The 20784-nt window shown below is 44.7% G+C and overlaps 1 protein-coding gene across 3 annotated transcripts in view; it reads left to right on the top strand.

The window, feature by feature from the left end:
- LOC137431293 (histone-lysine N-methyltransferase 2C) overlaps nt 1-20784 on the top strand; it is a 303001-nt gene that overhangs the window by 85108 nt on the left and 197109 nt on the right. For all 3 annotated transcript variants that reach the window (XM_078781817.1, XM_078781819.1, XM_078781818.1), the window contains exons 11-15: nt 8195-8388; nt 10894-11060; nt 11295-12043; nt 15037-15156; nt 15591-15695. In XM_078781817.1, coding sequence (XP_078637943.1) covers nt 8195-8388; nt 10894-11060; nt 11295-12043; nt 15037-15156; nt 15591-15695 — 1335 coding nt within the window. The remainder of the gene's footprint in view (nt 1-8194; nt 8389-10893; nt 11061-11294; nt 12044-15036; nt 15157-15590; nt 15696-20784) is intronic.

Raw genomic sequence — 20784 nt, 5'->3', positions numbered from 1 at the left:
GTCCAAAATTACCAAGAGCAATATACGTGCTAGATTTCCAGAATTGACATTTCAAAAGCAACATTTCCAAAACATGTGAAAATATGTGTGCAAACGGTTATGAGAATAATGAAAATACGTGAAAATAGAACATGTGTCAACGTGAAAAAAAACATCTTCAAAGATTCAACCGGTCGGGTGCTTTTCTCTCACGCATTGAGCGTCGCGGTGTACCAGTGGATACAGAGTCCGAGGTGATTCCTTTGGGTCGCGGTGTACCAGTGGATACAGAGTCCGAGGTGATTCCTTTGGTCTCCACGAAGGGTGTAGCGTTTGCAGAGGTTTTCGGGGCATCCGAGCTGGCTGGAGCGGCCACGACGATCTCCGGCAGTGGCGGGTCGAACTGTTGTCCTGACTGTGACGATGCTACAGGCTCCATCGACTCACAGTGACGGTAGGTTATGTGGTCCTGATGTCGACGAATTTTGCGGCCGTCCTGCAGGCGAATCACACTGGACAGTGGACCTGGCTTCTCGATGATGTCTCCCGGTAGCCACGTCGCACCTGCACCAAAATTTCGGGCAAACACTGGATCTCCAATGTTGATACATCGACTGTTGGACGTCTTATCGTGCACCAACTTTTGATTAAGCTGGCTCTGATAAACATTTGATGATATGTCTGGTTTGAGATTGTCAAGTGTCGATCTCAAGTGTCGTTTCATCAATAACTCAGACGGAGCTGCACCGGTTGTTGATTGTGGCGTGATGCGGTATTTGAACAGGAGACGAGACAGCTTTGTTTCCAGGGTTCCCTCCTGAAGTTTCTGCAATCCGGATTTGATGATTCCCACGGATCGTTCGGCCAAGCCATTTGAAGCCTGGTGATGTGGGCTGACAAACTTATGTTTGATGCCGTTCCGACGTGTGAACTTGGCAAACTCGGTACTGGAAAAACACGAACCGTTATCACTCACGATCATCCTGGGCAGACCATGAGTGGCGAAACAGCGTCTGAGTCTTTCGATGACAATGGCTGACGTAGTACCACGCGTCACATAGGCATCAATCCATTTTGTGTGCGCGTCCGTAATTATTAGAATCATGCTGCCGTTAATAGGCCCGGCATAATCGAGATGTAGACGATGCCACGGTTCGCTGGGCCATTCCCAGGGATGCAGTGGCGCTTTCGCAGGTGTATTCCGGGTGCTCTGGCAGGGGTAACAATGTCGAACATGATGTTCGATATCAGCATCAAGATTCGGCCACCACACATAGTTTCTGGCGAGTGACTTCATCTTCACAATCCCGGGGTGACAGTCATGGATTTCATCCATGACCCTGGAACGCAGATTTTTTTGGGATCACGACACGACATCCCCAGAGTAGGCAACCATTTTCCACGCTGAGTTCGTTTTTACGTGCTTTAAAAGCCGCAAAATCTGGGTCACCCTCAGGTAGCAAATGCCATCCAAGCTGTACAGCCTGGACAGTTCTGGACAGAACGGGGTCTCGTCGAGTATGAGTGCGGATCTGGCCAGAATCGACAGCACAATCTTCCAGATGATCCATCAGTGCGATAATGGATCCTGGTGTAGGCGAATCATCAACGGATTCTGGAAGGGGTAACCGACTCATGGCATCTGCATTTGTGATAGACGAACCGGGCTTATAACATATGGTGTAGTCATAAGCAGCGAGAAACAGGGACCAGCGGATGATCCTGGGCGGTAGTGTGTCAGATGTCGCCTTAGTTGGACCAAACAGACTGATCAGCGGCTTGTGATCAGTGCGAATCGTGAAATGATGTCCAAGAAGGTACTGGCGAAATTTGCCAACGCCGAAAACGATTCCCAATCCTTCCTTGTCAAGTTGGGAATAGTTTTTCTCTGCCGGGGTCAACGTTCTGGATGCAAATGCAACCGGTCTTTCTGTACCATCAGGCATCACGTGCGATAATACACTCCCCACTCCATACCGACAGGCATCGCATGTCAGCACAAGATCCTTCTCTGGATCAAAATGAACGAGAACATTGGACGATTTGAGCAGATCCTTAGAGGTCTGGAATGCTGATTGTTCACGAGACCCCCAGCTCCAGGAGACTCCTTTCCTCAAAAGCCGATAAAGGGGGCCCAAAACGTCGGTCACATTCGGGATGTAACGACCATAGAACTGAAGCAAACCGAGGTATGACTTCAATTCGGTCACATCTCGTGGAGAAGGAGCATCCTTGATAGCTCGGACTTTCTCATCTGTCGGGTGTAGACCCTCGGCATCAATCGTATGACCCAGGTACGTGACTGATGGCACCATAAACTTGCACTTGTCTCGACGCAAACGTAGGCCGGAGTCCGAAATCTTCTTCAGAACTCTCTCCAGGTTCTGTAGATGTTCCGCGTCCGTACGACCAGTAACCAGAATATCATCCTGGTAACAAACGACGTTGCGTTCGGCGGCAAACAAACTGTCCATGACACGCTGATAAATTCCAGGTGCAGATTTCACTCCAAAACTAAGTCGGTGGTACCTATACAACCCACGATGCGTGTTGATGGTAAGATACTGTTTCGAATTCTCGTCCAAGCAGAGCTGTAGATAGGCGGATTTGAGATCGAGTTTCGTAAAAGTCTTGCCTCCCGTGAGACGAGCATAGAGGTCTTCGATCCTCGGGATTGGATATTTATCCAATGAAGAACACCTGTTCACGGTCATTTTATAATCTCCACATATGCGGATGGACTGGTCCGATTTTATGACTGGAACGATGGGCGCCGCCCATTCGGCATACTGGATTTGCTCGATGATCCCCAGATTTTCAAGATGATCCAGTTCCTTGTCAATCCGCTCACGCAGGGCGAAAGGGACTGGGCGAGCCCTGCAAAATATAGGATTGGCATCCCGGTCAACCCTGAGTTTAGCCGTATGTCCTTTCAAGGTTCCAAGCTCATCCTTGAAGACATCCGGGTACGTATCCAGCACATTTTTGAGTGTGTATGCTGCGGTAGGAGAAACATTGGCTGCCCGGAGTTGATGAATGCTTTCCCACTTCAGTCGAATTATGCTCAACCAGTTCCTGCCGAGTAAGGAAGGGCCCTTTCCAGGAATGACGATCAGGGGTAGGTGAAACTCACGGTTATCGTAGCCCACCGTGACATCACATGTACCGCAGGGAACAATCTTCTCACCTGTATAGGTGGAGAGTCCATAGGTAGTAGGTTTCAGATGGGGTCGGTCAGCATCACTCCACAGGTTTGTGAAAACAGCATGGCTGATGAGCGAGACGGCCGCACCAGTGTCGACCTCCATTTGCAATGGTCGATTGTTGACGACAACATTGGCAAGAAGAGGGTCCCGCCTATGGTGAGAATCAATATGAAGCAGGTCATACGATTCTGAGTTGTCGGAAACAGAGCTCACCTGGTCAAGCTCGGGTTCCTCCGAACCGATAAACTGATGAATCTTGTCAGCAGCTTTTCCTTTTCCCGATTTGCGAGTGATGCAAGCTGGAGCAATATGGCCAGTTTTCGAACAGAAATGGCAGGTGGCATCTTTGAACCGACACGTCTCCGGAGGGTGCTTTCCGTTGCACCGAAAACAGTTGTTGTGGGTTTGAGACTGCACTGGCTTCTGACGAGGAGCCTTGTTCCAACGTTGTGGCTGAACATGATCCAACCGATTCACAGCAGGGCTGGTACCAGATGAGCGAGTGGCACCGATGCTTGTAGCGTTGCGTTCAGCACTTTCCATGGAAATTGCGGTGTCTCTGGCATTTTGGAACGTCAGTCTTCTCTCAGCAAGCAGGCGTCTACGAGTGCGGTCATCGGACATGCCAACCACCAGCAAATCACGAAGCATGTCATCGATCGTGTCCCCAAACTCACACAGATGTGACAGTTTTTTGAGGTGTGCAATGAAGTCTGCGATCGACTGACCTTGCTGCTGTCTGCACATGTAAAAATTAAACCGACACAGGATGACTGAAGGAGATGGGTTGCAATGTTCCTTCAAAGCGGCCTTGAGCTCTGCATACGTGAGCTCCTGGATTGTCCGAGGCCGAATCAGGTTTTTAACGAGTGTGAACGTCTCACCTCCGCAAACGGACAGGAAGACGGCCTTCATCAGGCCTTCGGTCGCAATGCCGTTCGCCTCGAAGTAGAAAGACAAACGCTCAGAATACGTGTCAAAATCCCCCTCATGAGGGTCGAATTCATCGATATGGCCGAAAGATGTCATGGTCTAGATGTTTACCTTCGTCGCCATGTAAAGTATCTCGACAAACTGCGATCAATTGTCGTACGCGTTTATTCACTCTGCCAATCAAGGCCCGATTCACAGCAGCGCCATCCGAGCTCTGGCGTAGGGATACAACCCGGTCCCGGTGTAGGGATACAACGGTGAACATTTGCACTGCATACATGACAGCCTCAACTCACCATTGTATATATATATATAACCCAAACCGGCATCGCCTCAACTCACCATTGTATATATATAACCCAAACCCGCATCGCCTCAACTCACCATTGTATATATATAACCCAAACCCGCATCGCCTCAACTCACCATTGTATATATATATAACCCAAACCCGCATCGCCTCAACTCACCATTGTATATATATATAACCCAAACCCGCATCGCCTCAACTCACCATTGTATATATATAACCCAAACCCGCATCGCCTCAACTCACCATTGTATATAACTCAAACCCGCATCGCCTCAACTCACCATTGTATATAACTCAAACCCGCATCGCCTCAACTCACCATTGTATATAACTCAAACCGACATCGCCTCAACTCACCATTGTATATAACTCAAACCCGCATCGCCTCAACTCACCATTGTATATAACTCAAACCCGCATCGCCTCAACTCACCATTGTATATATATAACTCAAACCCGCATCGCCTCAACTCACCATTGTATATAACTCAAACCCGCATCGCCTCAACTCACCATTGTATATATATAACCCAAACCCGCATCGCCTCAACTCACCATTGTATATAACTCAAACCCGCATCGCGTCAACTCACCATTGTATATAACTCAAACCGACATCGCCTCAACTCACCATTGTATATATATATATAACTCAAACCCGCATCGCGTCAACTCACCATTGTATATAACTCAAACCCGCATCGCCTCAACTCACCATTGTATATAACTCAAACCCGCATCGCGTCAACTCACCATTGTATATAACTCAAACCCGCATCGCCTCAACTCACCATTGTATATAACTCAAACCCGCATCGCGTCAACTCACCATTGTATATAACTCAAACCGACATCGCCTCAACTCACCATTGTATATCTATATTATAATAGCCGTAGATGATTCTGTCTGTCTGTCTGTCTATCTGTTGGGTGTCTGTCCGGGGTGTGGCTTACTCGCGTCATGGTGTATCATACACCGCCCAACATGACACCGCCGGCAATGTGTCGATATATATTAAAAATTCGCTTTTGCTTTTCCGTTATGATATATTACTATTTCGTTTGATGATAGTCGTCACAAAAACGTCAACAATGATGCCGACATATATTTCTTCGTTTTTATTTCATTCAACATATTAGCCGGAAGTAAAATATGTTTCAGGAAATTACCGAGAGATATTTCTTCGTTTTTTTTATTAGTTATGTGCGCATACACTTTAAATAGGTTTATTTGAAATCTTTAATTTTCCACAAACATTCCACACACGCGGGAAAATGCAGAGATATATTTTTTAAAATCGCGTCATGGTGTATCATACACCGCCCAACATGACACCGACGGCAATGTGTCGATATCTATTTTAAATTCGATATATCATTTCATTTTTCACAGTCGCTAACATAGTTTTAGACTCGGTTGAAAAAAAACGAGAAGAAAATCCGATGAAAGTTGCCGTTTATAGAACGAAATGAATTCTCAAATGCCTGTAACTTCAAGGCCATTGAGTCTCTCTCACGCCTTTATCTCCAATCTAACTCACCATATGATTTCATTTTTATCGATGGTTTTAGAGTCGGTGTCAGCAATAATTGAGAACATTCCACACACGCGGGAAAATGCAGATATATTTTTTAAAATCGCGTCATGGTGTATCATACACCGCCTAACATGACACCGACGGCAACGTGTCGATACATATTAAAAATTCGATATATCATTTCATTTTTCACAGTCGCTAACATAGTTTTCGACTCGGTTGAAAAAAAACGGGAAGGAAATCCAATGAAAGTTGCCGTTTATAGAACGAAATGAATTCTCAAACGCCTGTAACTTCAACTTCAAGGCCATTGAGTCTCTCTCACGCCTTTATCTCCAATCTAACTCACCATATGATTTCATTTTTATCGATGGTTTTGGACTCGGTGTCAGCAATAATTGAGAACATTCCACACACGCGGGAAAATGCAGAGATATATTTTTAAAAATCGCGTCATGGTGTATCATACACCGCCCAACATGACACCGACGGCAACGTGTCGATATATATTAAAAATTCGCTTTTGCTTTTCCGTTAAGATATATTACTTTTTCGTTTGATGACAGTCGTCACAAAAACGTCAACAATGATGCCGACATATATTTCTTCGTTTTTATTTAATTCAACATTATTAGCCGGAAGTAAAATATGTTTCAGGAAATTACCGAGAGATATTTCTTCGTTTTTTAAAATTAGTTATGTGCGAATACACTTTAAATAGGTTTATTTGAAATCTTTAATTTTCCACAATATAATTTACTTGCCATTTATCATTTGATGATTACGAGACAAATTCCTCTTGAGGATCGTGACAATTCATGCGCTGCGTGGAAACTTCTATTTCCAAAATGAATGAGACGATCGATGAAGAACGCAGACTTGAACAGGATGCAGCAAGAAAACGAATGAGACGGGCGAACGAGTCCATCGACGAACGTCAATGCAAACTTGCAGGGTCACCCGTGGGAATCCCACGGGTGACCCCGCTAGTCTATCTATAATTCCAGTAATCTCTGTCTGTACGTTTGTACGTCTGTTTGTCTGTGACCGCTGTTTCTCGACAACCACGGGTCCGATATACTTTTAACTTGCCAGGTATATTGCTGGGGACCCGAGGATGTGCCTTTTCAAGGTTTCATATTAATCGGACAATTACTTACCGAGCTATGTCCAAAAAACGATTCAACCAATCAGAGAGCAGCGAACGATCGCGTGTGCCGAACGTGGCGGACACACTCTGCCTCGGACGGCACATTTGAGAGCGTATTCATTTATTTCACGTTTGCAAACTATGTTGGCGTTAAACTATGTTTTAAAACTAATAAAACCGAATTTGCGATTCATTCGCTTTCCTGCGCGTTTGTGCACGCGATGGCGATTTCTTTACCAAACTCCGGAAGCCGTTCGCTTTGGACCAAACCATTGCATGTAAATAGAGGGGGGGGATTGTCACCGTACTCGCAAGCCGTTCGCTTTGGACCAAACCATTTCATGTAAATAGAGGGGGGGGGATATAATTTTAGATATAGATATAGTACGGGCAATGCCCTAGTATATATAACTCAAACCCGCATCGCGTCAACTCACCATTGTATATAACTCAAACCCGCATCGCCTGGTACCCCTACCAGTTACTAATATATTTTGCAGTGAGTCTTATACAGTAGTTTATGTAGCTGGTGGCAAATAACTATAGGCTTACTATGACGTTAATTTTCATTCCATGGACACTTTTAATGTGCTATCACCCAAGCAGCACCCAAGCAGCAAAGTGCGAAACCTATGTGTTTGAACGACTGGATTCCAACGATTCGTTTGAATGGATATACCTGTAAAGATTTTGAAGAAGAAACTTGAAAATTCACGGACCTACTTCGCAGTTTCATGCATTGAATTATTTTGCAAACAAAAAAGTTAAATTACTTTTTTTATTATCTCAGCAAAGCAGCCATGAGTAGTGAGTGCACTGTTCAGCAGGCGTGCGTAAATCGCCAGCTGTTGGCTTTACAAACAACACTGCCCAGTGCTACAATTCATGTGGGTCTTTGTGATCATTTTTACGAATCCTACCAGTTTTGACAGGTTTAATATTGATTCTGTGATTTATATCAAAGATTTGTTTCATTACGACTTGGTTTCTTTCAAACCATTCTTTTTGTTTGTTTCTCTTTAACTGCCTATGTGCTTGCTTTTTTGCCAATAACTGGTCTGTTGCTGTTCCCCAGCACTGTTCTGTATGCGGAGATTGTGGCACTTGCACACCAGCAGACAGCACCGACCCACGTTGGCGGCGCCTTGATGGCTCATTGTGCAACCAATGCCAGCAGCAGAGGGCAGATGGGCTTACTTGTCCGCTCTGCAGAAAGGCTTGGGGCAACAGACCAGCTACCAGCCTGCTACTTTGCAGGCAGTGCCGCTGGTGTGTACAGCCCATATTTTGTTTACAACCTCCCCTCCCCATCCCCAATCTCCCTATGTTTTAATTATTATTTCAAAAGAAGTTGAAAAATAACTTTTTCCGTTGAAGATATTCGGGACCCACGTTTTCACACAAGTGCTGCCCCCACCACCCAGCCAAAGTTACATCAGTAGTTTAAACATCAGTATCTGCGTTCGCCAAAGTTAAGCTTCTTTCGGCATACCCTTGGCAACCACCAATGTCTTACCCTTGGCCCATGATCCAATGATGGCATATTTTGTTTGGACTGCCATATGACCTTGAACTTCGACATTTAGGGACAGAGTGTAAATTAAGAAAATGTATCTTTCTCCATCTACAACCTATCCATAAAACTCAACATCATGAAAATCGGAAGAAAATTATTCAAAGTTATGATCAAAAAAGTGTTTTTTGTTAATTAGGTCATAATGTGAAAAAAAGGATGTCAAGGATGCTAATCAAATATCAGGTGCACAACTTCAGTGCAGGTGTACCATTATGATGCAAGACCGTCTTGGAAGGTCTTTCTGATCCACATTGGAAAAATTGAGTGATGACAAAAAAAATGTGATTTTTTTTTTTTGGCCACCACTTGACCTTGACCTTTAACACAGAGGGTTAATGTATACAGTATTAAAGTTAATGTAAATTAAGCATAAATGTGATTGATACGACGACGTGAGGGCAATTACATTCCGATCAGACAAACCTATCGAGTTTTGCTGAAAAATGTTAAAATGCCTATAATTGGGTCATGACCTTAGAATTAGGTCAAGGTCGAAATAATGTCAACCCCTCATACTTTGTATTTCCATTATTGATGCAAAATTTCATTCCGAAGGTCGTCGTACTTTGACAGCAGAAAAAAATAGGGAGAAAAACCTAAATGGTGGTTTTGTGTTGGGGTGAAAGACCTTGACCTTAAACCCGGAGGTGTATTATGTAAATGTGCTTTGCTCAGGGCTATTTACTATTTAGAGAGTGCACTTTATTTCTGATTGGACAAAGCTTAGTCAAGTTATGGTGAAAAATGTTTAAATGTTTATAATAAAGTCATGACCTTAAAAATTAGGTCATGGTCACGAAAAATGTCAACCCCGCATACCTTCTATTCACACTTTTGATGTGAGGCTTCATAACTTGATTGTTGTTTTGTGTGCAGCCTGTGGCTGCTGGTTGCATCATTTCTGTAAGTGTAGCTGTACCGCTGATGCAGTGCCCCTGTTTCAAGTACGCTGGTACTCATTTTTCAGCATCGGCAGGGTGACAGGCTGAGTCAACCTACCTGGTGTTATTTCAATTGCAGGACAGGGGTACAACTCAAGACCCCTAATATCGCAAGCCGGCCACCTTAACCGTAAAGCCAACACTTTATTGCGAAGGGCATAATGTTGAGGGGACGAAAGGAGTAAATTCTTAATTTATAGGGTTGAGTCAACATTCGAAAATATGTGTGAATGCACTGACATCTCTTATGCACTGAAAGTTGTAAATTTCAAGGAATCCTTAAGGCTTGCACACACTTACACTGTCTGTGCCTGGGGATAGGATAAACCAAGAGTGTTATCAACTAAAAGTTGTCGAGTCTGACTATGTTTACTATTGTAAGAAACATGGTGCATCTGTGTCTTTTACTTTGACTAAGGGATAATGTCTCAGACCTCAGCTGCACCTCATTTTCCATTGTGGTAAACATACCGTTATCACCTTTTAGTTGATAAGCAAGCTGATATTGGTCGTTTTTGATGTCACAGCCAAATGTCAGAATTGGTTGCATTATTTAGGGTGTTGGCCTGCCGACTGACATGCTTCGTTTTAAAATCACGTTGTGGATGAATGTCCTGTACCACACATCCAGCTTAAAGCTTTGTTTAGTGAACCATCTCCTATGACCCCACGCCACTTCCACCCTTTCCAATTCCACTTTTTCAAACTTCCTTAATTTTTAGCTCACCTGGAAAGAAGTTCAGGGGAGCTTACGCGATGGCAAGTCGTCATTCCGTCCGTCATTCCGTCCGTCAGTCCGTCCGTCAGTCCGTCCGTAAACACTTGCAACTTCTTCTCCGAAACGGCTGAAGGGATTGTGACCAAACTTGGTACAAATGATATTTGTTGCGTTGTGACTAAAGTTTGTTCACTGCATTAAAAAAAAATCGGGGTCTAAGGGGGTTTACTGGGGGTCAAAGTGGACCCAGGTTTGACCCCCCAAAATAGGTATTTGCTTTCTTCCCTGAAACTACACAAACGATTCCGATGAAACTTCACCACAACCTTCACCACCCATGATGTACCATGTTTGTTCACGGCATTAAAAAAATCTGCCCCTTTGGGCGTCTACAGGGAAGAGGGGGGAACGGGGAGGGGGGGGGGGGGGCAGGTCGTCACCACCGAGTGGAAATATCGACCACACTTTTCGAATAATAAAGTTTTCATTATACAGCTTTACTTATTTTCTTCCTGAAGTGTTACATTTTCTTCCACCAGCTCTGTCCATCCAGAATGTGACAAAAGTTCACCATCTGATGCCCCGGAGTACATTTGCCCATTGTGTCAGTCACGCTCCTCTTACCGGGAAAGACAGAAACGGGTTCCTATGCCATCTCGTGGCACAGCTTTGGGTAGGGAAGCAAGCCAGCGACAGCCAGTTTCAGGTGATCACATATCTACCCTGTATAATTATTTTGTTCATACTACCTTTAAATATCTATACTACTCGGCTCAGCAGCACAAGTTTTATTTCCTTGTGCTTGTGATCATAAAATGAAAAATACTCATGTTTTACCTTCTGGAAACGTTCAGGAGTCCACTGTAAAGCAGTATGTTCTCACCTTTTTTGTATGTTTAACAAGCTCTGATCACCTGATTTCCTTTTGTAATTCCCACAGACATGACCTTGCAAGGACCTGCTGGCCTTATTTTTGACTGCTCCAGGCACCTTCAAGATAGACCAAGTGATGCAAAAGAGAGCTCTCACCATGATGAGCAATTGTGGCCTGTGGCATGTAAACAGGAAGATGAGCTCATACAAGGCGAGAGCACGGATTGCAAAGAACAGTCAGTTAGGTGTCGTTTGTCAAAGTCATTATCTTCACCCCTGTCCGCATCAGCAAGATCAGTTGACGGTCACGAGATCACTCAGGGTGGCTTTGGTGGCTTGGAATTTACAGTTGTATCTTCTGTTCTTAATAAACAGCAGGTCTTGACTCGTCCACCTGGGAAGAATGCTTCAAGACGTGTCCAGGATTTCTCGAGATCACTTTCTTTACCTCGCAATGTTCTTTCTACCACCGGGGGCAGGCGTGGAAATAACCACGCACGAGGCAGAGCTCTGAGAGGTGGATGCGGAGGTGCCGGTAAGGCAATTCCTGGCTCTCAGATGAGCCCAAAACAGGTGAGAGAAGCAGCTGAACTCAAGATTCCCAGGAAGGTGGAGGTAGCACTCGAAACAACAGGCAATAAGTTATCATCTGAAGTAGCTGTTGCGCTAAATGCACCAAGTGAAAGAGCACCATCGTTGGCACCCTCGAGTTTGGAATCGACGTCACCAGAATCACAACAGGCTGCCACCACTGGAAAACCATCAATCTTCAAGCTGCGATTTCCCCCCGGGCGCCAGCGTGTTCGAGCACTGCAGGTTTGCTTGTTCTGTATAGCATTGAGATAATGGGAAATAATAGGGCAAGTTTTGCAATTAAATCATTTGCTAACATCTTTATCTCATTTGTTTCTTTAATTTGTTGGTTTTTGTAATCCTCCTGGCAGTTAAAGTGGAACAAAAGTCAAATTTGCAGATTTGATTTTTTTTTTTTTTCATTTTGTTTTCACTTCACATCATCGTATGCAAAAAAGGAAATTATAGGACAGGGAATGTGATTTCGAAAGAATATAATTATGCCAATGAACCACCTTTAGAGGCCATTTTTCCCGCAGAGCAGGGGATGGCCTTTTTTGGGCACAGTGGTCCCCTTTTTGAAGCAATGTTTTATGGCCAGATGCCCTTCCTGCTGCCAACCCTGTTAGTTGCCTCTTGCAACACACAGGGAATTACCAGTGAGAAATGGTACTCGATTTGCCGACCTCGGAAGGATGACAGGCTGAGTCAACCCCCCTGGCGTTAATTCAGCGATCGACTGGGATTCGAACCCAGAATCCTAGGATCCCAAGCCAGCACCCTAACTGCGAAGCCAACACCAAGCTTCAATATAATTATGCCAATGCAGTTTGCAATTTTGTTTTCGGTTTTGAAAAACTGATAATTCGTCCTCGGCATTTGTTTTGGGGCTTTTTTTTTGCACAAAGGTCATCACTTTGACTTCGGAAGAGGCAGTGTTGACTACCTAGTACTTACCTGAGGAAGTATTGGAGGTCGTGAGTTATTTAAAGGGTTATTTAAGGACTCATTTCCAATATTACAAAGTTTACTAGCTATAGGCAAGTTGTAAGAATTTTTCTATTGCAGCGAAGCTAAGTGATCGATTGCTAAATGGTAATAAACTTTACTGACTTTAGGTGTTGCAGGACATTCAACATGCACCAAAGCTCAAAGTTTAACATAAAACGGCATTTTTTTTCTTTTACTTTACAGAAATGATAACGATAAACATAATTCTGTGAGATTTCCCTGAAACTCCGCTGACTTTGTCAGCGACGGGAATCCCAGAACCCATCATGAAGCACGCTAAAGTCGAGTCAAGATTAACAATGCATCGAAATGCCAAAGACCATCTATTTTGACATTTTTGAGACTAATTGTACAAGTAAGCAAAATATTGAGTTGAATTTGTGTCATTGTTTTGACTTTGGCACATTAATATTCGCCATGCTGATTTATTAGCACAGATGCCACATGCCGCATGCTGATACGCAGCAGAAGGCATTTGGCATATTTGTTATACACGCCAGCACACATAAAAAGGCACAGGAGGCCGAGAAAAGGCACGTGATCCAAAGTAGAATATTTGTCGTGTAGAAAGAGCATTCGACGGGGAGGTTGTGGTAATTAGAGGAGCAGTACAAGCCGGATTATGTGAAAGGCAATCATCGGTTAACGTTCGGCGATGGGCATAACCTTCTTTAACACCTCTTCCAGAGAAACATGCAGAAGGAAATGTTATAGTAAAAAAAAAGATTTATTTATTTTTGACACTCATCTGGTGGAAATTGATCTCACATTAACATAGGGAGAATCTTGTGATTACAATGGATGCAAGTGTGTCACACCTGCATTTTTCAGGGAAACTAAAATCAACATCGGAATGCTGTCTGATCGTTGCTGGATTATCACTTCAATTCAAAATTTTAACATCAAGGAGCAAAGGTAACTTTGTTCATTTCCCAGTAACCTCAGTGGGGACAGCCATTTCTTGCCTTTGTTGATTGGTGGTAAGCTGTAAAAACATGTGACGTTTCCTGTAGAGACGGTAAGTGTAAAAGTTAAATGAAAAAAAAAACACGAATCTTTGTTAAAACTTGTTTCATGTTTTTTTGTTGTTCTTGAAATTTGACTTTTCTTTCACTTTAATCTAACTCTATTACGCTTTGAAAAACCTTCACTTCATGAATACACTGAACTACAGTTCAATAAGCCTTCCTCTGGAGTTCTTATTAAAAACCGTGAACCGGTAGTTTTTTAATTATCGTTATTATTAGTATTATTTGGTTTATTTATTTACTTCTGTAATGTGCTAAAATAATGCAATCAAAGACTACTTATTCCGACAGGAAAATTTGGTAACCTGCCACTACAGATTGTAACAACACTCAATGAACTGGTTTACCGTGATCAGTGTTATTATCATGGTCATTTCTGACCGTATTAGGCCATATTTTTTATTTACATGTGTGAATGCCAAAGAACCAGTGTTTTGATCATTTTATTTACCTCAAGTTGGCCAAATATCTGCTAAATCAGCAAAATTTAAAGCCAAATATACATGCCCTAAAATATATATTTTAACCTTACAAATTGATTTAAATGTGGGATCATTAGGAGGGCTTTGCCTCCTACCCCCACCCGCCCCCCCCCCCCCCTTCCTCTATGCCCACCAACAGAGCCCTGCTCCTGCTGGAGTCCGAGGCAGCCCCAGAACACCAACCTCAATCGGAGTTGCCTCCTATTCAAACGAAATTATTTCCTATTCCAAAAATGAACAAGAACCCCTGCTCTGTAAACCGGCTCTTGATGAATGCCTCCTTACGTTGTTCATAATTTCAGTTGTAAAGACATAAGAGGGGAGCTAAAATGGTTTTGTCTTTAAAATAGAACAAACGTATTGTAGCAAATAAAATGTCACTTCTATTTAAGTGGCATATCAGGAAACTAACCCACCCCTGAGAAAAAAAACACCGTTCCATCATGGTTGGCCAGTGGAATGGGAGGCGGTGTATTTTAAATGCCATCTGTACGTGATAATGTTGCCCCATAAGTCTCTATCACAAGAATAATGGAAAACTTGTTTAAAACAGGTTGTATGTTCTCTGACTAGCATACGGTTCCAGCATTGATGTAATTGTAGAATCGGTGCAGCTGTTGATGTGCGGGACACTTTAATCGTGGGAAAGACGGTTCAGTATTGGCGTGGTGTGCAAGCTGCGCCAGTAAACTGGCCATGCGGTGCCACCTTGCAGGGGTCGGGCGTGGTTCACCACAGCCGGCGCTGTGCACGGGGTTCGGCACATGGCACAGGTCGGGGTCGGGGTCGCGGTGGCCAGCGTTCTGTCTGCCCAGTCGGCGTTGCTGCGAAGGGAGTGAGTGGAGGGGTCAGCTTCCTTTTGTTTCACCATTGTGCATCGCCTTCCCTCACATGTGCCGCCCCACTCACCTGCACCTGCACTCGCTACCCTGCTAGTCTGCTATTTTCACGTATCGTTTTCCCCAACCCGCAGTATACTAAACCACTCCACATCGTCATGTTTTATTCCCATATGGAGTGCATCTGCATTGTGGCCCCCTTTATTTATATATTTTTGGACAGTAGCATTGTTGATTGCCCAACACCTTGTTTGTCTTCTTTTTTTTTTGGCTTTTGCTTCACACTTGGGAGGGTTTGGGGGTGCATCCTGGGAAGAATATGTTCTCATGTGGATGTATAGCCCATGTGGGTAGCTATGATCATTCTCTCGGTGATAAAACAGTTTATGGTTACTGGTGGATTTGAATGCCAAGGTTTGTCCTTGTCCAGGGTCAACCTGTGGAAATGCTTCACAAAAAGGAGGAGCAGCCAGAGGATGCCATGCCAAATGCTGTGGTGCTTTTCTCTACCTTCGACAAGTTCACTCTTAAACAGGTAAATCAAATTACCTGATGTCCTGTATTTGAACAACATGTGTTAATTCTTTATTTTCTGGATTAATTTGTATATTTGAAGATATGGGCTGATCTCTTTTTCAAAACTAATTTTTACCTCCACCACCAAAGGTGGATGGAGGTTATGTTTTCACCCCTGTCTGTCTGTCCGTTTGTTTGTGAACAAAATATCTCAAAACGTTGTGGACGGATTCTGACGAAATTTGGCAGAGATGTAGTGTATGTCCCAAGGACGAAATGATTAGATTTTGGTGAAGATCCGGATTCAGATCCGGCGACTAGAAATTTTAAGTGATTCTTCACCATTGGGATTTCAGCTTGCCTTTTCGGATTCAGCGTTCAATTCTGTACAAACCTTCCTTGGCACTGGAACCTCGTACCAGGAAGCTGAGTCTCAGCGATTGCTGCTTGCTCACCTGAAGCAAAGAGACCAAGCACCTGTAAAACCGTCACTTCCTAGACGTTTACCCACAACAAGGATCTGGACAAGCTCAAAGACTGGGCCGACGTGGTGTGGTGCTAACCGGGCCGCCGTGGTGTGGTGCTGACCGGGCTGACGTGGTGTGGTGCTGACCGGGCCGACGTGGTGTGGTGCTGACCGGGCCGACGTGGTGTGGTGCTGACCGGGCCGACGTGGTGTGGTGCTGACCGGGCCGACGTGGTGTGGTGCTGACCGGGCCGCCGTGGCGTGGTGCTGACGGGGCCCCCGCAGCCGTGATTACCCCCCCACACCCCCCCCCCCTCCAGAGTGTCCATGTTTTAAACGTTTCCTAGTGTGTACCCTGGATTAGAATAGGTACGTCCCTGCGTGTCGTAAAAGACGACTAAGAGGGTTGGCCTCCCATCCGGCCATAAAAACATTGCCTCAAAAAAGAGAATCATGACAATTACAATTACATATGGGCAGGGTACAGCCCGAAGTGGAGATCGGTTTCTGAGGTTTGGGACATGGAATGTAGGGACAATGACAGGGAGATCAGGAGAAGTGGTGGAAGTATTGGTCAGAAGAAGAGTGGACATATGTTGTGTGCAAGAGAAGAGATGGAAGGGAAGTGGTGTGAGAATGGTGAAGGGTAGGCAGGGACAGAAATACAAGTTTTTGTGGCAAGGGTGCCTGGAGGGCATGAATGGTGTTGGTGTCCTGTTTTCTGAGGAGTTTGTAGACAGTGTGGTGAGTGTGACTAGAGTGAGTGATAGGTTGATGATGGTGAAAATGATGATTGGAAAGCTCTTGGTGAACGTCATCTCGGGATATGCTCCGCAGGTTGGTCGGAGCGATGAAGAAAAGGACAAGTTCTGGTGTGCGATAGAGAAGCTGATGGAAAACGTGAAAGATGAGGAAGTTGTTGTGGTAGGAGGAGACCTAAATGGACATGTGGGAAGGAGTATGGATGGTTTTGAGGGAGTTCATGTGTGTTATGGATATGGTGTGAGAAATGGAGAAGGTGAAAGGATTTTGGAGTTTGCTGATGGAGCTGATTTGTTTATTTGTAATACTCAGTTCCAGAAAGAGGATAATAAGCTTGTTAGATACACGTCAGGTGGGTCGACGACAACCGTTGACGACCTGATGGTGCGTAGGCGAGATAGGGGACTCCTCTGGGACACAAAGGTAATCCTGGGGGAGGAGGCTGTTTCACAGCACCACCTGGTTGTCTGCGACATAAGGGTGAAAGGTGCGAGGAGAGATCGGCGGGTGAAGTACCAACCGAGAATGAAGGTGTGGAGGTTGAAAGAGGTGACAGTAAGGGAGGCATTAAAAGAGAGGCTGAGTATGGTCGAGGATGATGTGTTTGAACTTGAAAGTGGTTGGATGTCAATGAAAGCTAGTCTGTTGGGAGCCGTTGGTGAGGTATGTGGATGGACAAAAGGACCACCGAGGCACTCGGAAACATGGTGGTGGGATGATGAAGTTGGAAAGAGGATTGACGAGAAGAGGAAGAAGTTCAAGGAGTGGCAAAAGGCGAAGGGTACTGGAGCAGAAACAGCAGAGCATGAAAGTTATAAGGCAGCCAAGAAGGCTGCAAAGAAAGAGGTAGCAAAGGCGCAGGAGGCATGTCGGAAAATGTTCGGAGAACGCTTGGATTTGGAAGAGGGTCAGAGAGCAGTATTCAGGATTGCAAAGCAGATAGCGAAAGAGAGGTGTGATGTGATGGGGGTGAGTTGCTTGAAGGATGAAGTGGGACAAATCGTTGTGGACCCAGATGGAATTAAAGCAAGATGGAAAAGATATATGGAAATGCTGTTGAATACAGAGAATGAATGGGATGGCAACATAGAGAGTAACCCAGTTTTAGGACCGGCAGAGAAGATAACTGAGAAGCAAGTTGAGGAAGCGATAAAAGCAATGAAGAGTAGAAAAGCGGGAGGGCCGACGGGAGTTGTGGGAGATATGTTGAAGGCAGCAGGAAGTTGGGGTGTGAAGAGAATGACAGGAATCTGTAATCTGGTGGTGAAAGAAGGCCGCATTCCAGTGGATTGGGAACTGAGTACCCTCGTCCCTCTATACAAGGGGAAAGGTGACCCTCTGGAGTGTGGCTCGTACCAAGCAATAAAGTTATTGGAGCATGGAATGAAGGTATTGGAAAGGGTGTTGGAGAGGAGGATAAGGAAGAAAGTGAAGATCGACGAAATGCAGTTTCGATTTATGCCAGGAAGAGGAACTACAGACGTGCTTTTTATTGTGAGGCAGTTGCAGGAGAAGTACATGGAGAAGAGGAAGAAGTTGTTTCTTGGGTTTGTTGATCTGGAGAAAGCATTCGATAGGGTTCCACGTGAAGTAGTGACATGGGCATTGAGGAAGTTAGGAGTGGAGGAATGGTTGATCAGAGTAGTGATGGCAATGTACAAAAGAGCGCGCACAGCTGGAAGGACGAAGGACGGGAACAGTGGTGAGTTTGAGGTGAAGGTGGGAGTGCATCAGGGGTCGGTACTAAGTCCACTACTATTTGTAGCTGTGATGGAGGTGCTGGCTCAGAATGTAAAGGAGGGTTTACCGTGGGAGTTGTTGTATGCAGATGATCTGGTGTTGATTGTGGAAAGTATGGATGGACTGAAGGAAAAGATGAACAAGTGGAAGGAATGTATGGAGACAAAAGGTCTGAAGGTGAATATCGGAAAGACGAAGGTGATGGCAAGTGGTAAAGCATGTGGTGAGGTGGAAAGAACTGGGAAGTGGCCCTGTGCTGTGTGCAGGAAGGGTGTCGGAGTGAACTCCATTCAATGTGCAATGTGCGCTGAGTGGGTTCATCAAAAATGTAGTGGTCTGAGAGGGTCATTAACCAGTGTGTGTGGCAGCTACATTCAAATGTAAGTTGTGCACAGAAGGAGCTGCAGATGGAGGAAATGTTGAGTTGGATCTTGGAGACGGCGTGAAGCTGGAAGGTGTGAAAACATTTTGCTACTTCGGAGACATGCTGAATGGAGAAGGTGGATCAGACTCGGCAACGGTTGCTAGAGTGAGATGTGCATGGAAGAAGTTTCGGGAACTGAGTGGCATGCTGATGAGGAGGGGAGTGTCGTTAAAGCTGAAGGGAAAGGTGTGTGCTGCATGTGTGAGAAGTGTTATGTTTTATGGGAGCGAGACATGGGTAATGAACGTAGAGCAGCAACGAAGGTTGGAAAGGGTGGAAATGCGAATGGTTCGATGGATGTGCGGAGTATCGTTGAGAGGGAGACAAATGATGAATTGCGAAAGATGATGGGAATAGAGCCTGTGATTGATGCTGGGAAGAGGAACAGGTTGAGATGGGTTGGTCATGTGTTGAGGAAGGATGAAAGTGACTGGTTGAGAAGAGTGATGGAAATGAATGTAGAAGGAAGTAGAGGACGGGGAAGACCGAGAAAGACTTGGCTAAAGATGGTGGAAGAAGAAATGCGGGCAAGGGGGTATAAAAGGAGAGATGCAGAAAATAGGGCAAGATGGAGAAGATTGTCATGGGGACCGCAAGGCTAACCCCCGCTCTAGCAGGGAAAATGGCCTTAAAATGCATGTTGTGTTGTTGTTGCTTCACCATTGGGAGATCGGGCCAAAAACGATACATAGGATATCTCAAAAAGTTGTGGACGGATTTGGACGAAACTTGGTGGACCGGTTGGGTGTCTGACAAGGACGATTCGATTTTGGTGAAGATCTGAATATGTATTCGGACATGAGAATTATTTATTTTTTAAGTGATTCTTCGCCATTGGTGAAGGTTGGAAAGGCTGGAAATGCGAATGGTTCGATGGATGTGCAGAGCATCGTTGAAAGAGAGGAAGACAAATGATGAATTGCGAAAAATGATGGGAATAGAGCCTGTGATTGATGCTGTGAAGAGGAACAGGTTGAGATGGTTTGGTCATTTGTTGAGGAAGGATGAAAGTGACTGGTTGAGAAGAGTGATGGAAATGAATGTAGAAGGAAGTTGAGGACGGGGAAGACCGAGAAAGACTTGGCTAAAGATGGTGGAAGAAGAAATGCGGGCAAGGGGGTTAACAAGGAGAGATGCAGAAAATAGGGCAAGATGGAGAAGATTGTCATGGGGACCGCAAGGCTAACCCCCGCTCTAGCAAGGAAAATGGCCTTAAAATGCATGTTGTTGTTGTTGTTGTATTCTTCACCATTGGGAGATGGGGCCAAAAACGATACGTAGCAGGATATCTCAAAAAGTTATGGATGAATTTGGACGAAACTTGTTGGACAGGTTGTGTGTGTGTGACAAGGAAGAATCGATTCAATTGTGGTGAAGATCTGGATCCAGATCCAGCTAGTGTAATTTATTTAGTGATTCTTCACCATTGAGTGATATGGCCAACCAGGTGTAGGTATGCTCTCTACTGAGTGCCGTTCTAGTTGTAATTGTGTCTAAGCCTCTGTTCTGGAGGTGCTAGTGCATATGTCACCTGCCAGAATGAAATGAGTGCAAAGGTGCACAAACTGTTCTTTCAGTACAGCCGAAAATGTTATGAAATGATCACTTTTTGCTACAATTTGCACGATCGATGCCACATCTATCTATAATTCCAGTAATCTCTGTATGTCTGTGTGTTTGTCTGTGTGTTTGTCGTTTGTCTGTGACCGCTGTTTC

This window comes from Myxine glutinosa, chromosome 7 (assembly GCF_964187855.1).
Source record: "Myxine glutinosa chromosome 7, kmMyxGlut1.1, whole genome shotgun sequence".
In the NCBI taxonomy this organism is placed as follows: domain Eukaryota; kingdom Metazoa; phylum Chordata; class Myxini; order Myxiniformes; family Myxinidae; genus Myxine; species Myxine glutinosa.
Note: the sequence above shows the minus strand (reverse complement) of the source record. Positions and strands in the feature narration are given on the sequence as shown.